We start from the raw sequence: 18,918 nt of genomic DNA, 5'->3' as shown, positions 1-18,918 counted from the left end.
TCTTGCCCTCATGTCCAACCTGTAGTGGGTTATGAAGGTAGAGGCATTGGACCAGGTAGCGGACCGGCAGATGTCGGGCAGGTCTACGCCACGCAGTAAAGCAGTTGATGAGGCTATAGCCCTGGTGGAGTGGGCCCTAAGTCCCTCTGGAGGATCTCTGTGGTTGATCTCGTAAGAGAGAGCGATGGTAGATACAAGCCACCTAGAGAGTGTCGACAGTGAGGCTGGACAGCCTTTCTTTGGACCAAAGTAGTAGAGGAAAAGTCTGTTCGCCTGTCTAAATTCCTTGGTTCTAGATACATAGAAGGCCAGGGATCGCCTAACATCGAGCATGTGGAGCATGCGCTCAACATCGGTAGCCGGAGATGGGAACAAAGTTGGCAGAATCAGCGGTTGATTCACATGGAAGTCCGAGACCACTTTAGGGAGAAACAAAACGTCCAAGTAGAGCATAACCTTGTCTCTGAAAAATTGAAGAAACGGTTGGTCAGAGCGAAGCGCTGCCAATTCACTAGCCCGGCGAGCAGATGTTATAGCCACCAAAAACAATGTTTTCAAAGAAAGCAGCTTAAGGTCACAGGTAGCCATGGGCTCAAATGGAGGTCTAGAAAGGGCATGCAGGACCAGATGAAGGGACCACTGCAGGATAGGTGGACGAACAGGAGGTCGAAGGTTAGCAAGGCCTTTCAAAAATGTCCTAATCGTAGGGTGCGAGAAAAACTGAGAAGAGGGTGAGCCTCTGGGTTGGAAGAAAACAACAGCTGCCAAGTACACCTTGATAGTAGAAAGAGTAAGGTTAAAGTCAAAGAGGTAGCGTAGGTACTGTAAAAGCGTTGAAACAGAGACAGGAGACGGAACGAGCCCCCTCTGCTGGGTAAATTTCAAAAAACTTTTCCATTTATATGCGTACAAGCGAGATGTGGAAGGCTTGACGGCACTATTCAAGACCTCCTTGATCTCGGGATGTCAGGTGGAGTGTTTCGAGGTCCGGGTGGAGGACTTTGCCGTCCTCCTGGGTCAACAGGTCGGGCCATAAAGGGAGAGTTTTGGAGTCCACAGCCATCTTGAGTAGAGTGGGGAACCACACCTGCCGAGGCCAAAAAGGTGCAATGAAAATGGCCGGAGTCATCGAACGTCAGAGTTTCACTAGGGACCTCTGTATCAACGGAAGAGGTGGGAACATGTATAGGAGACCCTGATTCCATGGAATCATGAATGCGTCTCCGAGAGAGTGTAGGCCGAGCCCGGCCCGGGACGCATACCTGGGGCATTTCGCATTCCGAGGGGATGCAAAAACGTCCAACACGGGGGTCCCCCACCAGTGGCAAAGGTCCTGGAAGACCAGAGGGTTCAGCTCCCATTCGTGCGTCTGATGCTGAAGTCTGCTCAGAGTGTCTGCGAGTGCGTTGTCCTCTGTGGCCACATGAATGGCCATCGGGTAGACATGATGGCGGTAACACCACTCCCAGAGAAGGATGGAGAGGTATAGGAGTGACTGAGAGCGAGTTCCTCCCTGCTTGTTGACATAGTGCATTGTGGTGGTGTTGTCCGTCACTAGCTGAACTCTGCGACCTTGCACTAGAGGGAGGAACGACTTGAACACCTTGATGACCGCAAGCAGTTCCAAGTGGTTGATGTGAAACATTGTCTCCTGTGGAGTCCAGAGGGCATGAATGGTGTGGTGGCCGCAGTGTGCCACCCAACCGGACGGACTGGCGTCCGTGGTGACTTGGACGGTGAGATGGAGTGGACGAAAGGGCCGGCCGACCTTGAGGTGAGGTGTGTATGTCCACCACTGGAGTTGTCTGACTAACTCCGGCGTGACACGAAGACGTTTCCTTTGGCTGTCTATCATGGGGTCGAAAAGAGCCAGGAACCATGACTGAAGCGACCTCAGCTTGAGTCGAGCGTGTGCTAGCGCCGGCGTGGTAGAAGACATCAGGCCGAGAAGATGCTCGGCATGATGGGCTGTCACCCGGCCACGTGGTTGGAATTTTCTGATGGCTCGTTGTATCTTGCGTATCCTCTCTGGGAGGAGAAATGCACGACCTTTGACGGCATCTAAGCAGACCCCTATGTATTGTACCGTTTTGGAGGGGATGAGCTGGGACTTCTCTCTGTTGACAGTGAGGCCGAGATTGAGAAGGAGATGTAGGATGAACTTGGTGTCTTTCAGGGATTGACTCCGTGACATGGAGACCACTAGCCAATCGTCCAGATAAGGATAAACGTGGATGCCCCTGAGACGAAGGTAAGCAGCCACTGGGGCCATGACCTTGGTGAAAGTTCGGGGAGCCGTGGACAGGCCGAATGGCAGGGCCTGGAATTCGTAAATTGTGCCTTGAAATATGAACCGAAGATATTTGCGGTGGTCGGGGTGAATAGTGATGTGAAAATATGCGTCCTTTAGATCTATAAGGACGAACCAGTTGTTTTTCTTCAGCAGGTGCATGATGGACTCTAAGGTGAGCATTCGAAACCATCTGGGTCGCAGGTAAGTATTTAGGAGTCTCAGGTCGAGAATGGGCCTTATGCCTGCTCCTCTTTTTGATACAGCAAAATAACGGGAATAGAACCCGTGTTTTATGTCGTGTGGTGGTACTGTATAGATGGCTTCTTTTCCCAAAAGAGATGAAATTTCTTCCTCTAGCGAGGAGTCGAAGGGGGAGTGATTTATGAAGCCTAGCGGAGGAGATTTTATAAACTCCAGCTGGTAACCGTATTGAATGACCCTTAGAGCCCAAGTATCTGTTGTGATAGCAGACCAGTTGTGTAGAAACGGCTGAAGACGGGTGGTGGGTGGTGAATGAGTGAGTATGGGAGGACGAAAGTCAAAGATACTGTTTTTGTTTTCTCCCAGGTGGTTTAAAAGATTGACGACGGTGAGACTGACGAGGCCGGTATCCCTGAACAGAAGAGGAGGACTGACCGGAACGCTGTTGAGGTAAATGCTTATAAGGACGGTATTGTTGAGAAGGTTGTTGATATTGGCCATAAGATTTACGCCATTGAGGTTTTCTCTGTCTAGACTGAGTTTGTACAGAATAGGACTTTGCTGTCCTTTTGGCTTTGTGGAGATCTTCTAAGTGGGAGTCAGTCTTTTCATTGAACAAGCCACTAGCATCGAAGGCGAGGCTCTCAACCTTAGATTTTACATCATCCAGTATGTCTGCAGAGCGTAGCCAAGCATGTCTTCGAATAGTAATGGCAGACATAAGCACCCTAGCAGCGATCTCTGCAGCATGGCGAATAGAGAGGCGTTCATGTTTGGACACTGTCTGGGCCTCCTCATATGAATTGAGAAAAACTTGCCGAGCGTCTTCAGGTATCAGTTTCAGCCCTGGCAAGACCTTAAGCCAGAGCTGCTTGTGATAAGCCCCTAGCACAGTCTGGTAATTGATGACTCGGAGCAACAAGGTGATCAGGGAGTATATTTTTCTGCCTATAATCTCCAGCTTTTTACCCTCCTTGTCAACGGGGGTAACATGGGCCTTGACAGATGGTCTGGAGCAACTCGTTTCCACAATCAGCGAATTCGGAATTGGATGTTTGAGCAAAAACTGGGTGTCAGCACCATGAATTCTGTAAAAGTTCTCTGTGCGACGAGGGACATTTGGAGTATTTGCAGGCTGAGCCCAGAATTCCTTAATGGTCTCCATAACCACTGATACGAAGGCTATACTGGGAGGAGCGGTGCTATCCTTCTTAATGTCCCCGAAGAATAAGTCTTCGCCCGGAGGTGAAGGAAGATTCAAGTCCAACTTCAGGGTTTTTGCGAGCCTTGACATCATCTGGGAGTAGCAAGAGAAGTCCTCAGATGGAGAAGACGCGTGAGGATCCCCAGTGTCTGAAACAACCACATCTCCCTGGGGCAACTCATGAGGTGGCAGGGGCAGGGGTTGTTCTTGATCGGAGTCAGAGGATTGCTCTGTGGACACCTCGTCTGGATCTGAGGAGAACACATCCCTTTTCTTTTTTGGGGGTGGTCTCTCGGCGCCGACTGGTGCTGTCTGAGGCTGTGACGGGATCGTAGTCGATGCCGACGTCGAAGGCACTGGTTGCGTTGGAGGGACAACCGGTAATGGAGGGGCTTTAGCCCCGACGCGTATAACTCGACGTCGACGTCGAGGACGGGTCGACTCCGATGAAGAAGATAGGTAAATGTACCGGATCTTCTTATGATGTCGATCACGAGACGCGGACGTCGAAGACGAGGAAGTGGACCTCGAGCGACCATGTCGACGTCGATGATGTTTACGACGTTTGGGTCGGTCCGAGTCCGCGGAGTAGGAAGAAGAGGATCGACGCCGGTGCTTGCTACGATGTCGATGGGATCTGCGCTTCTTCCTAGAGCGTTTACGCTTCGAAGATTTCGATCCCGAACGGTGGGAAGAGTCGGACTGGGTTGAGGCTCGATGCTTCCTCTTCGACCGTTTCCGTCGAGGAGATTTCGATCTCGAGCGGTCGGTAGAAGGGGACCGACTCAAGGAACGCGGCCTCTCCGTGCGGGGGCGCTTGTCTCGAGGGGATTTCGACCTCGAACGCACGGGTGAGCGAGGACACTTGTCTCATGAAGATCTCGACCCGGAATGCACGGACGAGATCGACAGAGGAGACGACCCCTGGCCCGCAGGAGATGGGCTATGTGGGGCAGAAGTTAGGCCGGTAGTGGCTCCAACAAGCTGGCTCGGCGTCGGGGATGATATTCCCGCCGGTAGCACAGGTTCAATTCGCCGAGAAGGAGGTGGAGCGGCTGCCTCCGACGAAGCTTCGAAGCGTCTCGACAACCCCTCGAGGATCGGAGAGGGTATCGACCCGGAGGCTGGAGATAACTGAAGGGACGTCGCCTTTGGCTTGGCGGACGCCTTGGCCCTCGACGTTTTCAATGGCTTTGCTTTCGGTGGAGCAGGAGCCGGCGCCTCGGGGTTCGAAGCAAGAGTGGTCGATTTAGGTGCCGCTGACTTCTTCGACATTTTTGAGACTTTCGAAACCACCGATTGTACGGGGGCTGCTCTGGAAGTGGAAGCCATTTCTCCCTCCGAAGGCGCTGTGGAAGATAATGTTGACTCCCACAGATGAAGTTTAAGGCACTGTTGGCGAGCCTTAAGGGTGGCTTTAGTAAAAGCTTTGCAGTGTGGGCAAGATTTGGAGTTGTGCGATTCCCCTAAACAATACAAACAAGTATCGTGGCCGTCTTGGTGGGGGATTTTCCGATCGCACACCACACACCTGCTAAAGGGTCCGGACGGGGACATAGGTTGGTAAAGACACTGACGTCGACTAGTTCGAAGGAGAAGGCAAAGAAGTCCGTAAAACAGTCTGAGTCAAAGCCGAGGGAAGTAGAAAGAAGAAACCGATGTCGTCTAGTTTGAGGGGAAAAACGCGAGGGTAGTCCGTATAGCAAAATCCAGGTCAAAAACGAAGGGATTAATCTAATTTTTTTTTAAATATATGAACGCAGCTAAGAACGAGAGGTTCCAAACTGCCAGGCGGAAAAATGGAACTGAGGGACGGTTAGGCTGGGCGTGCGCAGTAGGGGTAGTCCTAAACATTGTTACTTTTCTCTTGCAGCTAGAGAATGTTCCGAGAGGACCGACGCTGGCGCTGGGGTTAACCCTTTGTGTGCATTCACAGAAGACCACGATGAAGAAATAAAAATACTAATTAAGACATGAGAGGAAACCCTTCAGAACATGGCCAAAGAGTCCGAAAAACCCACAACAACGATTAAACCCATGATGTTTTTAAATAATAGGACTATAGCTGAGTATTTAGTGCCCAGATTAAACAAGAAGCACTGTTGCAGTGGTTTACACAGCTGGGCCATGCCATCATATTGTCTGGGAGCTAAGACTCAGTTGTGTAGAGCAGTTTTAAGCCGGCACGTATCCTACATTACAACCAACAAGCCCTTTATTTGAAGACTTACTCTGTCTGAACTCTGTCTCAGTCCAAGCCCAGTTTAAGGATAAAGAACCACATTGAGAAGTGAAAGCAAGGACCTTGATATTAACCATCAGCCACTAATATTTGAATAACAGACTGTATACGCACACAGTTTCTCTGATAGATTTCCCTAACACAGAAACATGTATTTCCCTTTAAGACAGAATAATTAAAGAATCTTTTTTGTTGTTTAGTGGTTGTGTCTTACTCTTTGTGACCCTGTGGACCAGAGCATGCCAGGCTCTCCTATCTTCAAAAACCTCTTAATGAGGGTGAAAGAGGAGAGTGCAAAAAATGGTCTGAAGCTCAACATTAAAAAACTAAGATCATGGCCACTGGTCCCATCATCTCCTGCCAAATAGAAGGGAAAGATATGGAGGCAGTGACAGATTTTTCTTTCTTGGTCTCCATGATCACTGCAGATGGTGACAGCATCCACGAAATCAAAAGATGCCTGCTTCTTGGGAGGAAAGCGATGACAAACTTCGACAGCATCTTAAAAAGCAGAGACATCACCTTGCCAATAAAAGTCCGCATAGTCAAAGCTATGGTTTTCCCAGTAGCGATGTATAGAAGTGAGAGCTGGACCATAAAGAAGGCTGACCGCCGAAGAATTGATGCTTTTGAATTGTAGTGCTTGAGGAGACTCTTGAGAGTCCCCCGGACTGCAAGGAGAACAAACCTATCCATTCTAAAGGAAATCAACCCTGAGTGCTCACTGAAAGGACAGAGCCTGAAGCTGAGGCTCCAATCCTTTGGCCATCTCATGAAAAGAGAAGACTCCCTGGAAAAGACCGTGATGTTGGAAAAGTGTAAGGGCAAGAGGAGAAGGGGACAACAGAGGATGAGATGTTTGGACATTCTCACCGAAACTACTAACATGAATTTGACCCAACTCCGGGAGGCAGTGGAAGACAGGAGGGCCTGACGTGCTCTGGCCCATGTGGTCACGAAGAGTCTGACATGACTTAACGACTAAAAAACAACAAAAAGTTTTCCTAAATGTGCCTCTCTTCATATAATGTAGCATTTTATCCCAAGCTGTGCCCTGTTTTGTCCTCTGTCTTGGCACTGGGTGAGCAGCCATCCTTAATTAAGGCAGCTCCTTGGTATTGGATAAACATACTGTACTTAAACAGAAGCTATAGTATCTTCATCCCTTCCCCTCTCTCTTCCCACAAGAAGAGGAAAGCACAGAGGAAAGTGAAAGAAATACAGTAGTTCAGAAGTATAGCTCCATCTTTATGTAATATGCAAAAGAGTATTTTTGTAATGCTATTGAGCACTCAGTAAAAATTTGATATCAAAAACAAGTGGGGGAATATCCACCTAGCAAAGTTTAAAGAGGTCCAATAATGAACAGTTTGCGATGTTGATCATCATTCTCCTTCCAGGCACACGAGATATAGGATGCTTCTGATGACACTTGCCCAATTACTTTATACACAGTAATTATATTAGCAGTGATAGCACTAGCCAAGAGAAGGATTTCATTTTCTCTGCAAGGAGATGCTGAGATTCTGAGCACTGGGGAAAATGAGATATGCTCTCAACAGAAGCACAGTCTAGAAGGAGTAAGGATAGAACTCCTGCAGGAAGGAATAAAAGCAATGTATTATTGATGCATTTTTTAAAAAAAAAAGTGTTCCAGAGATTGTAGTCTGCCAATTAAAAAAATTAACTCAGTGTGGTATTTCATAACACACAGATGGGAGCTATATTCCTTCTTTGTTTAATACATGCCTTCATATTTGACGAAGAGGCTGCTCATTAATTCAGAGTTTCTAGAGAACATACCAGCTGTGATAAACGACATTACTGATTATTTGATACCTGAAAATCCAAAAATAGTATCGCTGTGTTACCTTCAGGGCTTTGTCAGTGAAACAGATTTGGATTGAGGCTGGTAATAAACCTTTCTGCAGCCAAGCTGTAAACAGGAGCTAATGGAGGGTGAGGACAAAGCTCCCTCCATTTTGGGAGTCATCATAATAAAAACTGAATCACTACACTTATGTTCTAATTAATGCATTACAAAAGGACTCAGAGACACATTCAGCTAAATACACTTATTGAAAGATGGATGTCATTTACGGTGTAGTGGAATAACAAGTTCCAGGATATGACCAAACCTTGTATTTTCTTTCCTAAAACATAATGAAAATACTGTCTTACCTTATCACTTCTACTTTACTGTTATATCTTTTCTGCCTGTTTACATTTTGTTGGATTATTTATTAATTAAACAAACTAAATAAAATAAAATAAAAACCTCCAAGCCCTTAACTGTTCCTGAAAAGGCTTTACAGAACAAAACCCATCTGTTGCAAGCGGTGCACTTTCAAATTAAATCCATTTGCATACATGTGATTGTTGTTTAATTTATTCTGTTTCTGCTCCTTGTTAGGAAAAAACAAATATTTTGTTCCTGTGCAAAGGGTGGAAACCTGCTTCTTTGTCGCTGGAAATTTTTCCTAATGCCTCTATCCTGCCTTCTGAGATTTCACCAGTCAGATTTTCATCAGACTTTATCTTTTGGACCTCGAAGGCTAGAGGTTTGCTTGCTTTTCCCTTTACAATAAAAATCTGTGATTTTTTTTCCAAAGTGGTGAATTCTGGACATACTACCACATTTCAGTCCTGTGCACAGTACAGTATTGTTCTCTTTCTGCCCACCCATTTTCTCCAGCAGTTCCGAAAGCTGAAAATGTACCTAAGAAATTTGAGTTTCCTTTGGAAGGAGGTCATTCAGAGACAACTGGCATCTTTGATGCTTTTAAATATATGTACAGTTTCAGCACAGATGGAAGCCAGTGCACACATTGCTGGAAGAAAAGAAATTGCATTGCCAAAAAGGAGGATGAAGGGAGACCCAGATTTGCACAAAGCTAGTGAGAGATGCAAATATAGAAAGAAATAATCAAATTTAAATAGAAATACAATAGTCCATAGTAGGGAAGACTGTAACTAGGTGACCGTTCTACCTCCCATTGAGATGCTACCAGCTGCTGTGCAGTTTCAAGGTCCCTACAGTCTCTCCCTTCTCACATTTTTTACCTTTAAACTGAATGTACACTTGTTAACCTTTCAAACTCAGGAGGCCATCTTCAAATAAGCAAGTACATGGAGATAAGATATCCATCAGCGACTGCTAGTAACAATGGTGATATATTCCCTCTAGTACCAGAGACTGTGACAATATGAAAGAGGTATTAAGACGCATTCTGAATTGGATGCCATTGCTGGGAGGAAATAGAAACAGGATGAAAGCAAAGCCTACTACTTCAGACATAGGATTCAGAAGCCACTGCAAGAGCAAGTTCTGATAAACTCTTTATTTAAAGTTTGTTTGAAAGCAGAGCTTGTGTAGGTCTGTAAGGGGCTCGCCTGCCATCTTGAAATGTGCCTAGAATGGTGGCTCCTAAACAAAAGGACAAGAAGAGGCTGTCATCTGGCAAAAGCAAAAAGGAATCGAAGTCAAAAAGGAGTGGAAATGGAAAAAAAAATAGTTTGGCAGTACTCCTTGAGCCCTCTTTATTACTCAAGGCTAAGGTGATCCAGAGTGTCTGGGGCCATCTTTGATTGGGCCATCTGTTGCAACCATTCCAGGACAGGGAGAACCTGGCTACAATTGTTAATGCTCTACTAACCTCCTGGTTAGACTACTATGATGCATTTTACATAAGGCTGCCCTTGAGGACGCCACCGATACTGCAGTGAGTGCAATTTGCAATTCAATTTGTAATTGGTGATAACCTACAAATCCCCAAACAGCTTGGGATCTAGCGACTTGAGGGAACACCTCTCCCAATAGGCAACTGCCCAATCTTAAGATTTGGGGTGGGAAGTGCTCCTTGTCCCACAAAGAGAGTGATCCACTATGAGAGGCAGAAAACTTTCTCAGTTGTAACAACTCCCCTTAGAGGCTTGGCTGGCGTTGACACTAATCTCATTTTGGCACCAAGTTAAAACATGGCTGTTTACCAAGGCCTTGGGGATAAGGACCGTGATTTTAATAGCTTGTGAGGGCTTCTTTGTTGGTGGTGGTTTTAATGTTTCTAAATGCTTTTAAAATATTGAACACTTCTGTATGGTTTTATTGTTGTACCATATAGGGTGGAATATAAAAGTTTTAAATAAATAAATAAAATAAAAGTGGGGCTGAAATAAGCAAGGTATTGAACCTCCAAAGTCTGATCCTAGCCCAGCCTTGGAAAGCCTGGAAAGAGGAAACTATTCGCTGCATGCACACTGGGTGTTGCAATGGCAACTGAAGAGGAAGCTGTGAAAATGAAAGTATTTTTATATTTGATTGGAGAAGGCAAAGAAATGAATGATACCGTCAGCCTACAGAAAGCACAGCATACCTTGGCTATGTTGACAGCTCGTTTTGCGTTAGGGAAAAATGAAACAGTAAAAAGATACAGTTTCTTCACTCAGGGCCAAGCAACAGAAGACAGTATTACAAAATTGCACCAGTTTAGAGGTGCTAAGAAGCAGCTGAAGTTCTGGAATCATCAGAGAAGCATTGATATGGGATCACACAATGTGTTGAATCCAGGACACTCAAGTAAAAGAGGTTGTTGAAGGACAGTTGATTTGACTTTCAAGAGAAGCTTGGAGATTTTTAGGGCAGCTAAATTGTTCAAAGATAGAATCAGAGCCCCGACATGCACAGTTGGAGCCCATGCATGCAGTACAGAAGAAGAAGAAGGCAGAACAAGATACAAGGACCACAGTGAACAGAGCACCATGATGCTGCTACTATGGGGGAGAAAATGCAGGCTGGGGGGAAGATGCCCAGCATTTGAAAAGAAATGCTACAACTGTGAATAATTTAACCACCAGGCATCCAGGCATCTAACAAAACAGGAAAAGACTAAAACAAGAAGGTGGAAGGTTTCCATATTCCATAAATATGGAAAGTGACAGTGAATGTGAAGACATTGTGTAGGTAAGATAACACTTTAAGTGAAAAGCCACTGGGGAACCAACAACAACTGAAAGCAACCATATGCCTAGGGAGCAAAAGCAGCACCATTCTAATTAGATTCTGATGCTACTTAACATTATCTCAATTCACCTGGTGAAGCCCAGTATCCAACTGGAAAGTGAAGAACATCTCATGAATGTTCCAGGCTATTAACACTCCTTCGTGAAGTCCAAGACCTTGGCTAGATACTGCTTTAAGTCTTATTCACAGAACTCTAAATGCAACAACATAGTCAAATACTGTGGCATTTGCTTCACTTGTAAAATGGGTGAATTCAAAGTATTTTTAATTGATCATATGACCAAAGGCTGATTCAAATTGGTCCAGCTCTTTTTTGCTCCCAAAGTGGCTGTTTTTCTCTGCCACTGTGAGGCTTCTACTTTTTCAAGCTGGAATGATTCAAATGGGCTTTTCCCATGTGGTTACTTGTGATTCATTCTTATAAAGACAGCAACATACATCGTGTTTTGGTGGTACAGGCAGTTGGGCCATGATGGACCTGGGTGGGGACATGCAAAAGCAAAGCACCATGATTTTAAGGTGGGGATCTTGTGCTAGTCCTGAATGCTGTCAAATATAGTAAGCTTCACATTGTGTGGGAAGGCCCTTTTTTTTAGAAGCAAAAACTTAGTCCTGTTAATTACTTAACTGACAGGTCTGAAAATGGACTTTAAAAGTCCATCGAGACAATAGTTTAAAATGAAAGTGACCAGAGAGGAGGTAATTCCTGCATACATTACTTGAAAGGAAGGGGAAAGAGTAATGGATGGGAAGGGAAAGGTGGTGAACCCTGTTACAGAATCATTCCGATGTGTGAATAATGGTGTATTTTGCAAAATTACTGTTCAAACTTTTGATATCCTGTATTCCTCAATGGTTAAGTATGTTTTTATATGATTTTTTCATAGAAAAGGGATTGAGAAATGCAATAGTCTAAAGCTTTAAATGAGAAAGCAGCTTCACAGTGAACCAGAAGAAGATCAGCAGATGCAGGACCAGAGGAAGGAAAGGAAGAACAGGGGTTATGGGCGGGAATGTGACTCACATCACATCCAGCATGAAGAGTGAGCTCCCAAATCAATCCACAGCACCTGTGTGAGCACTGATTGTGATTCAAACATAATTCAAGCTAAGAATCAAATTGCAGTGTAGTCACACAGTGTGAGCACTGATTGTGATTCAAACATAATTCAAGCTAAGAATCAAATTGCAGTGTAGTCACACAGTGTGAGCACTGATTGTGATTCAAACATAATTCAAGCTAAGAATCAAATTGCAGTGTAGTCACACCCTCTGACAGCAAAACTGCATCAATACATACAGGCCTGATCTCTCAATTTACTCAGTTTGGCAAACTGAAAAGGACCATTCAAGACACACTCACTGTACCGCCAAACACATATCTTTCAGCCTATTCCCTCATTGCTGCTGTCACCAGCTGCTGCTGTCTCTGGTGCCGTTCCTCTGCCTTGTCATCCTCACTGTTGCTGTTTACCCAAGAAGCAGAAAGCCAGTGTACAGGCCGTCAGGGGCATCCATCACTGCTGCTATCATCACTACTATCACTGTGGCTGTTTATTCAGTTCTTTGATAGCTAACAAAGAGTATGAGAGGAATAAACAGGTTGATTGCAATACTAAAGAGGGGAAATAGGTCCATATCGTTCCTATCAGAAGGTTCCAGATGGAGTGTGGGATCTCAGCTGATGCCCATCCATGCTGACCCCCTTGATTGAGTACTTGGTCACAAACATAGGAAACGGCCCTCTTCCAAATCAGACTGTGGTCCATCTAGCCCAGCATCAACTATATTGACTAGTGACATCTCTCTAAGGTTTTGTACATGACATTTGTAACTGCTCCCATGACAGCTGAGTCTCCTATGTCATGGAGGCAGTGAAAGTGGCCTGAGCTTTAATCCAAGCTTTAAAAGAGCTAGCTACTCAAGGCACCAAGTGTATTTTAGGGATGGATTCCAGCACCTTGAATTGCTCCTATAAAGATCAGATCAACCCAGGATGGGTCATTGGCTCATGAAATTGGATTCACCAGTCTCTACTGAACAGCCTTGCTTGCAGAGGCCAGAGATGGACCCAGAAATGTTCTGCATTCAATTTTTCTGCTGGACTACAACCCTTCATCAGTGTCAAACACAGAAAGATGCTATTAACCAAGGAAGGTTACCCATATGCAGCCTACAAAAGACAGAGAGTAGATGTTCTGCAATTTCCAAGGTGGGATTACCCAGTTTTTCCTGTAGTTCATTATCTTCTTTATCTGTGAAGAGATGGGTCTGAGGGGAAAAAAGAAGACAGAGGGGTTATTCCCATGTCAACAATATGCTGAACTCCAAATCCCCCTAGCCCTGGGTATGCATCATCTAAGGCTTATTGTTACTAAGATAATGTACATGAAGTGCTTTGAACACTCCACAAATATTTTCCTCAGCACAATATAAGGCCCCATCTCAGCAGGATGCTATGAAAGAAAGGCTGTAACAAGTCTGGATATTTTTAAAATGCTGTCTGATTATTGACAATAAACATCTGGCCCAGTTTCTTTGCACACACAGATGGGGGGGAGAGGGGGCATTGCACATTAACAGATTAGCTCATATTGTTATACAGTCTGGTCCTCTCATGACTTGTTTGTTCCAAACTACAGGTATAAACTGATCTGAAATTGTTTTTTTTAACTGTCGTAGCTTCTCCCCAATAAATCTGTATATTATGATATTAAAGAGGTGCTGGTTTGTAGCAGACAGTGTCAGCCCTGTCATTAGGCAAAAGGAGGCATCTGCCTCAGGTGGCAGACAGGCATGGGTGGTGAATTCACCACTCCCCATGTGCCATGAGGATCCCCAGCACAGCACACATGATTTTCCCAGGCAGCCCACATGCAATGCCTAACTCTAAGAGGTCATTGGAGCTTGGAAGTTAGAAACTAGCTCACTGCTTCTGTGGAGAGCCGTGTGCTTGGCTTTCCTCTACACAGAGCCTGTCCTCAAGTAAGAAGGGGAAGCAGTCATCCCAGAGCAAGAAGCCAAAGGGCAAGAAACACAGGAGGTGGCAATGGGAGAGAGGAAGCAGCAGCAGTGAGGGAGTAGAGGTACCATTTCTCTTCTTGCCTGAAGTAGTGGGAGAGTTTCACGCACACACCATACATTTTAGACTTGGATGCTCAAAAAAATTCAGCAAATGTAAAACAGGTTGAAGAAGGTTTCAAAGCGTCTCCAGGGAAGTGCTTCTTGTAGGTCCTCTCCTACATTGATGGGCCCCCCAGGTAGGAGTTTATCTGGCAACTGAGGCAGGCACCTACTTTAAACTTCCCACAATGCATCAGAGTGGCTCTACATTTGGCACAGAGATTGTGGGCGGGACACAACAGGCATCTGTACCAGTTATCATGCCCTTCTCAGGGCACTGTAACTCTGGCAGCTAGACAAATCTGCCTGGTGCTGTGACACCACGCATGGTGCAGACATGGGCCTCTACTATAGAACACATACACATGACTCTCCCAGTTCATTCTGGGCTAATACCAGTTTGGGGCTGAAGGCTCTGGTCTTATTCTGTTGGAGTTTTATTTGCAATCTCACATAAATCAGAATATTTATTATCCATACAACTCAATTTCACCAGTGTTAAATACCATGCAATTTCACATGCTATCCGCAATTTCTGTGACTGGGCGGGACTTTTCTGTGCTGCAGCAGTTATCTTCTTTATCCAAAACTAACCAATCATTCTTTCCAGCCTTTGAATTCAAAGAGAGTCCTGCCTCTCTGCTGTTTCTTTTCCCTCCCTTTCTTCAGTTGGTGGCAGTTGTTTGCTGATGAACAGTTCAGTTGGTTGCTAAATATGTGTGCAGTAAAGAAAGCAAAGAAATTTTCTTTCTCCTACAAATATCTCAGAGTGAGTTATTAAGACTTTAAGTGCCAGTTCATGAGAAAGGAATGAACTCTGGGGAATTTGTAGCTATTCGCCTCTGTGGGTCTCTATACTTCTTTTCAGCCAAAATGAATTTTTACCAGAAATTCAAAACTCTGCAAGAGATCCAGCACCACTGAATAACCCACAAGCTCAAGGAGTGGTCATGAAACAAAGGGTTTGTCACATGAGAATCCCGATTTGATATCCCTACGATATCCAACAGTGGAATAAACAGAAGCTTTGTGGTGAAAGGAAACTTGAGTTTAGAAAAGAACATCTGCTGATGTGTTAAAAACTTGTAAGCACCCTGCTGTCTCCCAGCCCTCTTCTTCCCCAAGTCAGTCCCAAGCCCTCTTCACAACATTATTGTGGCATGTTCCCCCCCCCCCATCCCAAGGGCAGACTGAGAACCACGTCCAGTAAAGAATAGCTCCTGTCAAGCGGAAAATGGGCTTTCAAGAAGCCAAGGGGACTGAAAGAGAGAGAGACAAGCCTTAAACAATCTCCCCACCAGCTGCCTGCAGGCTACTTAAACACTGTGCTTGCATTATGCATTGAAAGAAGGGCAAAGTCATTCAGACAGTCGCTAAGGCACATGGGCCTCCCTTAGGTCTGTCTGTGGCAAGGCCTTTGTGTGTATCCAGCATGGACAGTCTTGTGTCTTTACTGTTTCCAAAATAATGAACATTAAACTGGCGGAAAGCAAGAAGATCAAAAACAGGAAGAACAAAATGCATCTGCTGGGAATACAACAAGCCTAAGAGAACCCAATGAAACGCTCAAAGAGAAAACATAAGCGTAGTGATGGGAGACTTTAGCTACCTTTATACCTGTGGGAAATCCTACTCACCCAAGAATATAAGATCCAAAACTTGTCTAGTTGACAATATGATGTTTGAAAAGTTGACTAACAAGGAGAACAACAACAGTATCGCAAAATCTGGTTGTCAGCAATAGGGAGGGACTGGTCAACAAGATCAAGACAATGGAAATCTGGGCTGGAAGTGGCCATGCCCTCTTCAGTGAAGGAAGGAAGTGTTGAAGGTAATATATGATATGCACTCTGTGTGTCAAGAAAGCTGATTTCAATAGTTAAGCATCCTTCAGTCTCGAAAGACTATGGTACCGTGCTCTGTATGGAGGACTTTGAGCAGCGTCTAGTGTGGCTGAGGAGGCCGATTCGAGAGTGACAACCCCTTCCACACTGAAGACAAATCCAATCTATTCCCTGTCCAGCTCCCTGATTGTGCTGCTTTCGTGACTGCCTTTTTGCCTCAGCCTGCTGGACAAGGGTCTCTTCAAATTGGGAGAGGCCGTGATGCAATGCCTGCCTCCAGGCTGAACACTCAGATGTCAGGGTTTCCCATCAGTTGAGGTCCATTCAATAAGCTTAAGGAAACACTAGGTGAGATCCAATGGCCAAAAATATTCAGAAATGGCTGAAGTCCTGTTCACACTGCTATGCCATGTTAAGGCCGATGATATCATTAGTTTTGGCAACTTTGGGGAAATAATGTGGCATTGCAGTGAGAACAGGATTTCAGCCAGTGGTTAGGAGTAAAATACTGAAGGCATAATCTCAAACAATTGTTAACAGAAAGAAAAGCGGGAGGCACCTAAAGGAGCGGCTGCACGAGGAGCCTTCGAATAAGCACAGATTTTTAAAATGGATAAGCAATAGAAGGAAGGGCAAATCACCAACAGACATAACTAATAAGTAGCCAATATATGTAGGAAGAAGCTGGTTGGCAGAGAGTCTTCGCCATTTATTTCTTATTCCTGGGGGAAAGGGCCAAAAGAGGTGCTGCAGGATTCTGTCTCGGCTCCAGACTTATTCGCGATCTTTAAAAATGACTTGAGTAACAAATTTGAAGATGGCATCAAACTTAGATCGAGAGCTAATGCTTCAGAAGACATTACATTCACAGTTCAAAGTGACACATTTTGTACTGGGCCAAAATTTAAAAAAATTAGGCTCAACAGGGGAAAATGTAAGGTTCTACACCTAGGCAAGAATAATCAGATGAATATAGGATTGGTGACAGCTGGCTTGGCAATATCATGTCTGAAAAGGATCTGGGTTCTTAGTAGACCTCTACTTAACGTGTGAGCGGGACTACATGGGCACTTTCTGGGGAAAAAACCAAACAAATCTTCCTTCCTGAATTTGTCATGTCCTGAAATGGCTTTAAAAAGTTCTTGACCATAACTTTAAGAGAAAAGCAAAGAAACCTCTTTGCCCTGCCCTGTCTCCTCTTCCTTCTAGGAGGAAGTTTTCCATTTGTCTTTTATATTTTTAAAGCGGTGCAGCACATCTGTGCCACCTTAATACATGTTACTGTATTTGTTTGTTTGTTTGTTTATTACTTTAAGTACATATGTCATTTGGATGTGAAGATTGCACCAAATAACATACTGGACCTCCTAGCGACCTTATTTAGCTTGATCCCTCCTGCCCCAAAGAAAAAGTGTTGACAAGCCCTATGTTGACAATGGAGCAAAAACAAAAGCTAATGCAGTTCAAGGGTGCATCAACAGAACTATAGCATCCTGTCCAGATTACAGGAAGTACGAGAACCATTTTATTCTGCTTTGGTCAGACCTCACCTTTGGTTTTGGATACCACACCTTAGAAAGGATATTGATGAGGCAGAACACGTCCAGAGGAAGGCAGTCAAGATGGTTAAAGCTCTCAGTACCAAGTCTTGTGAGGAATGGTTGAATGAGCTGATATATTGCTTTCAGAAGAGAAGACTGAGAAGAATGGGAGACCTTCCAATACTTGAAGGATTCTCAGACTGAGCTTGTTTTCTGTGGCTACATGAGCAGGACCCAAACTAATGGATTCAAATTTAGCTGAACATTAGGAATTAATTCTTGACAGTAAGAGATGTTTGATAGTGGGATGGACTACCTAAGAACATGATGGGTACTCCTTCACTGGAAGTTTTTAAACAGAGGTTGGTTAGCCATCTTCTACAGATACTTTATCTATTGATTTCTTGCATTGGCAGAGGGTTGAACTGTATGACACTTGAAGTAACTACCAATTTTACATGAGGAAAAGTCCAAGAAATTTCAAGCTTAGAGATGAGAAAGAGATACTAACATCACCAGGGCCAGCTCTACTGTTAGGTGAATTTAGACACTTGCCTCAGGCAGCAAATTCTGGATGTCATGGGGAAAAAAACTTTGTTATTAATATGGCATTCTTGAGGGAGTAATTCCAAAAAACACAATGCCTTGTCTCTGTCTTTTTCTTAGCTGCCAAAGAGTTGGAAATGTGCTGATTGGAATTTCTCCCTCAGCTGCCAAATTAACTTGGTTGCCTTCAGAGTGCTGTATATTCTAACTTTGGAATGGAGGGGTACCATCTGCTGCCAAACCTCAGGCAAAAATATGTCTTGTTGGGTGAGCCATAACCATTGTTTCTTTGTGTTCCTCCTCGACACATTAACACTCTGGTTCAGAGCTATATGAGATGTACTTTTGCTTGTCTTGAGGTTCCCTAAGCAGCACTAAAGTTACTTTTTCCTGGGTAAAAGAAAAGGATAAGACAGACCAGGAGCAGCATAATGAGGATGGTCAGAACATCCAAGGAGCTCCAAACATGTGATCTTACAATAGCAGAACCATATTGTTTTCAACATATATTTTGCACAACTTGCTGCAACTAGCTGAGGCTAACGGGTGACAGGTCCCATACCCAATTATGCAACCAAGATGTGCCCTGGCACCTCATCATGTAACTGCAAGCGCCCATGCCAACTTATGCAAACATCATAAAATCTTTTGCATACATCCAAAACCTGGGGAGGGGGGAATGCCATATAGAATTGTAGCCTACAGTTTAGTTTCTATAGTCCAACGTTCATCAATCCAGGTCATTCCAGATACGTTAGACTACAGCTAGTCTTGTCCTCAGCTAGCACAGCCATTGGTTTTGGTGGCTGTGGATAATGGGAGCTGTAGTCCATCCTATTGGGGGGCATCCTATTAGGAGAGGCATCGTATAATTCAATCAGTACTCACGTTTGCATTCATACCA

The 18,918-nt window shown here is 44.7% G+C and overlaps 1 protein-coding gene and 1 long non-coding RNA gene across 3 annotated transcripts in view; one reads left to right on the top strand and one right to left on the bottom strand.

The window, feature by feature from the left end:
• Positions 1 to 18,918, bottom strand: part of MFNG (MFNG O-fucosylpeptide 3-beta-N-acetylglucosaminyltransferase) — a 52,420-nt gene that overhangs the window by 20,456 nt on the left and 13,046 nt on the right. The window contains exon 2 of the mRNA XM_020787726.3: positions 13,183 to 13,231. Within this exon, the coding sequence (XP_020643385.3) occupies positions 13,183 to 13,231 (49 nt within the window). The remainder of the gene's footprint in view (positions 1 to 13,182; positions 13,232 to 18,918) is intronic.
• On the top strand, positions 2,198 to 5,656 carry LOC144583097 (uncharacterized). 2 transcript variants are annotated; one of them, XR_013536689.1, is made up of 4 exons: positions 2,198 to 2,251; positions 2,444 to 2,465; positions 2,861 to 2,944; positions 5,572 to 5,656. It is a non-coding gene; the product is annotated as an uncharacterized LOC144583097 (long non-coding RNA). The 2 variants fall into 2 exon arrangements; XR_013536690.1 differs by having other exon boundaries at positions 2,216 to 2,251; positions 2,447 to 2,465.

This window comes from Pogona vitticeps, chromosome 5 (genome assembly GCF_051106095.1).
Source record: "Pogona vitticeps strain Pit_001003342236 chromosome 5, PviZW2.1, whole genome shotgun sequence".
NCBI lineage: Eukaryota > Metazoa > Chordata > Lepidosauria > Squamata > Agamidae > Pogona > Pogona vitticeps.
This window is presented reverse-complemented; position numbering and strand designations above follow the sequence as displayed.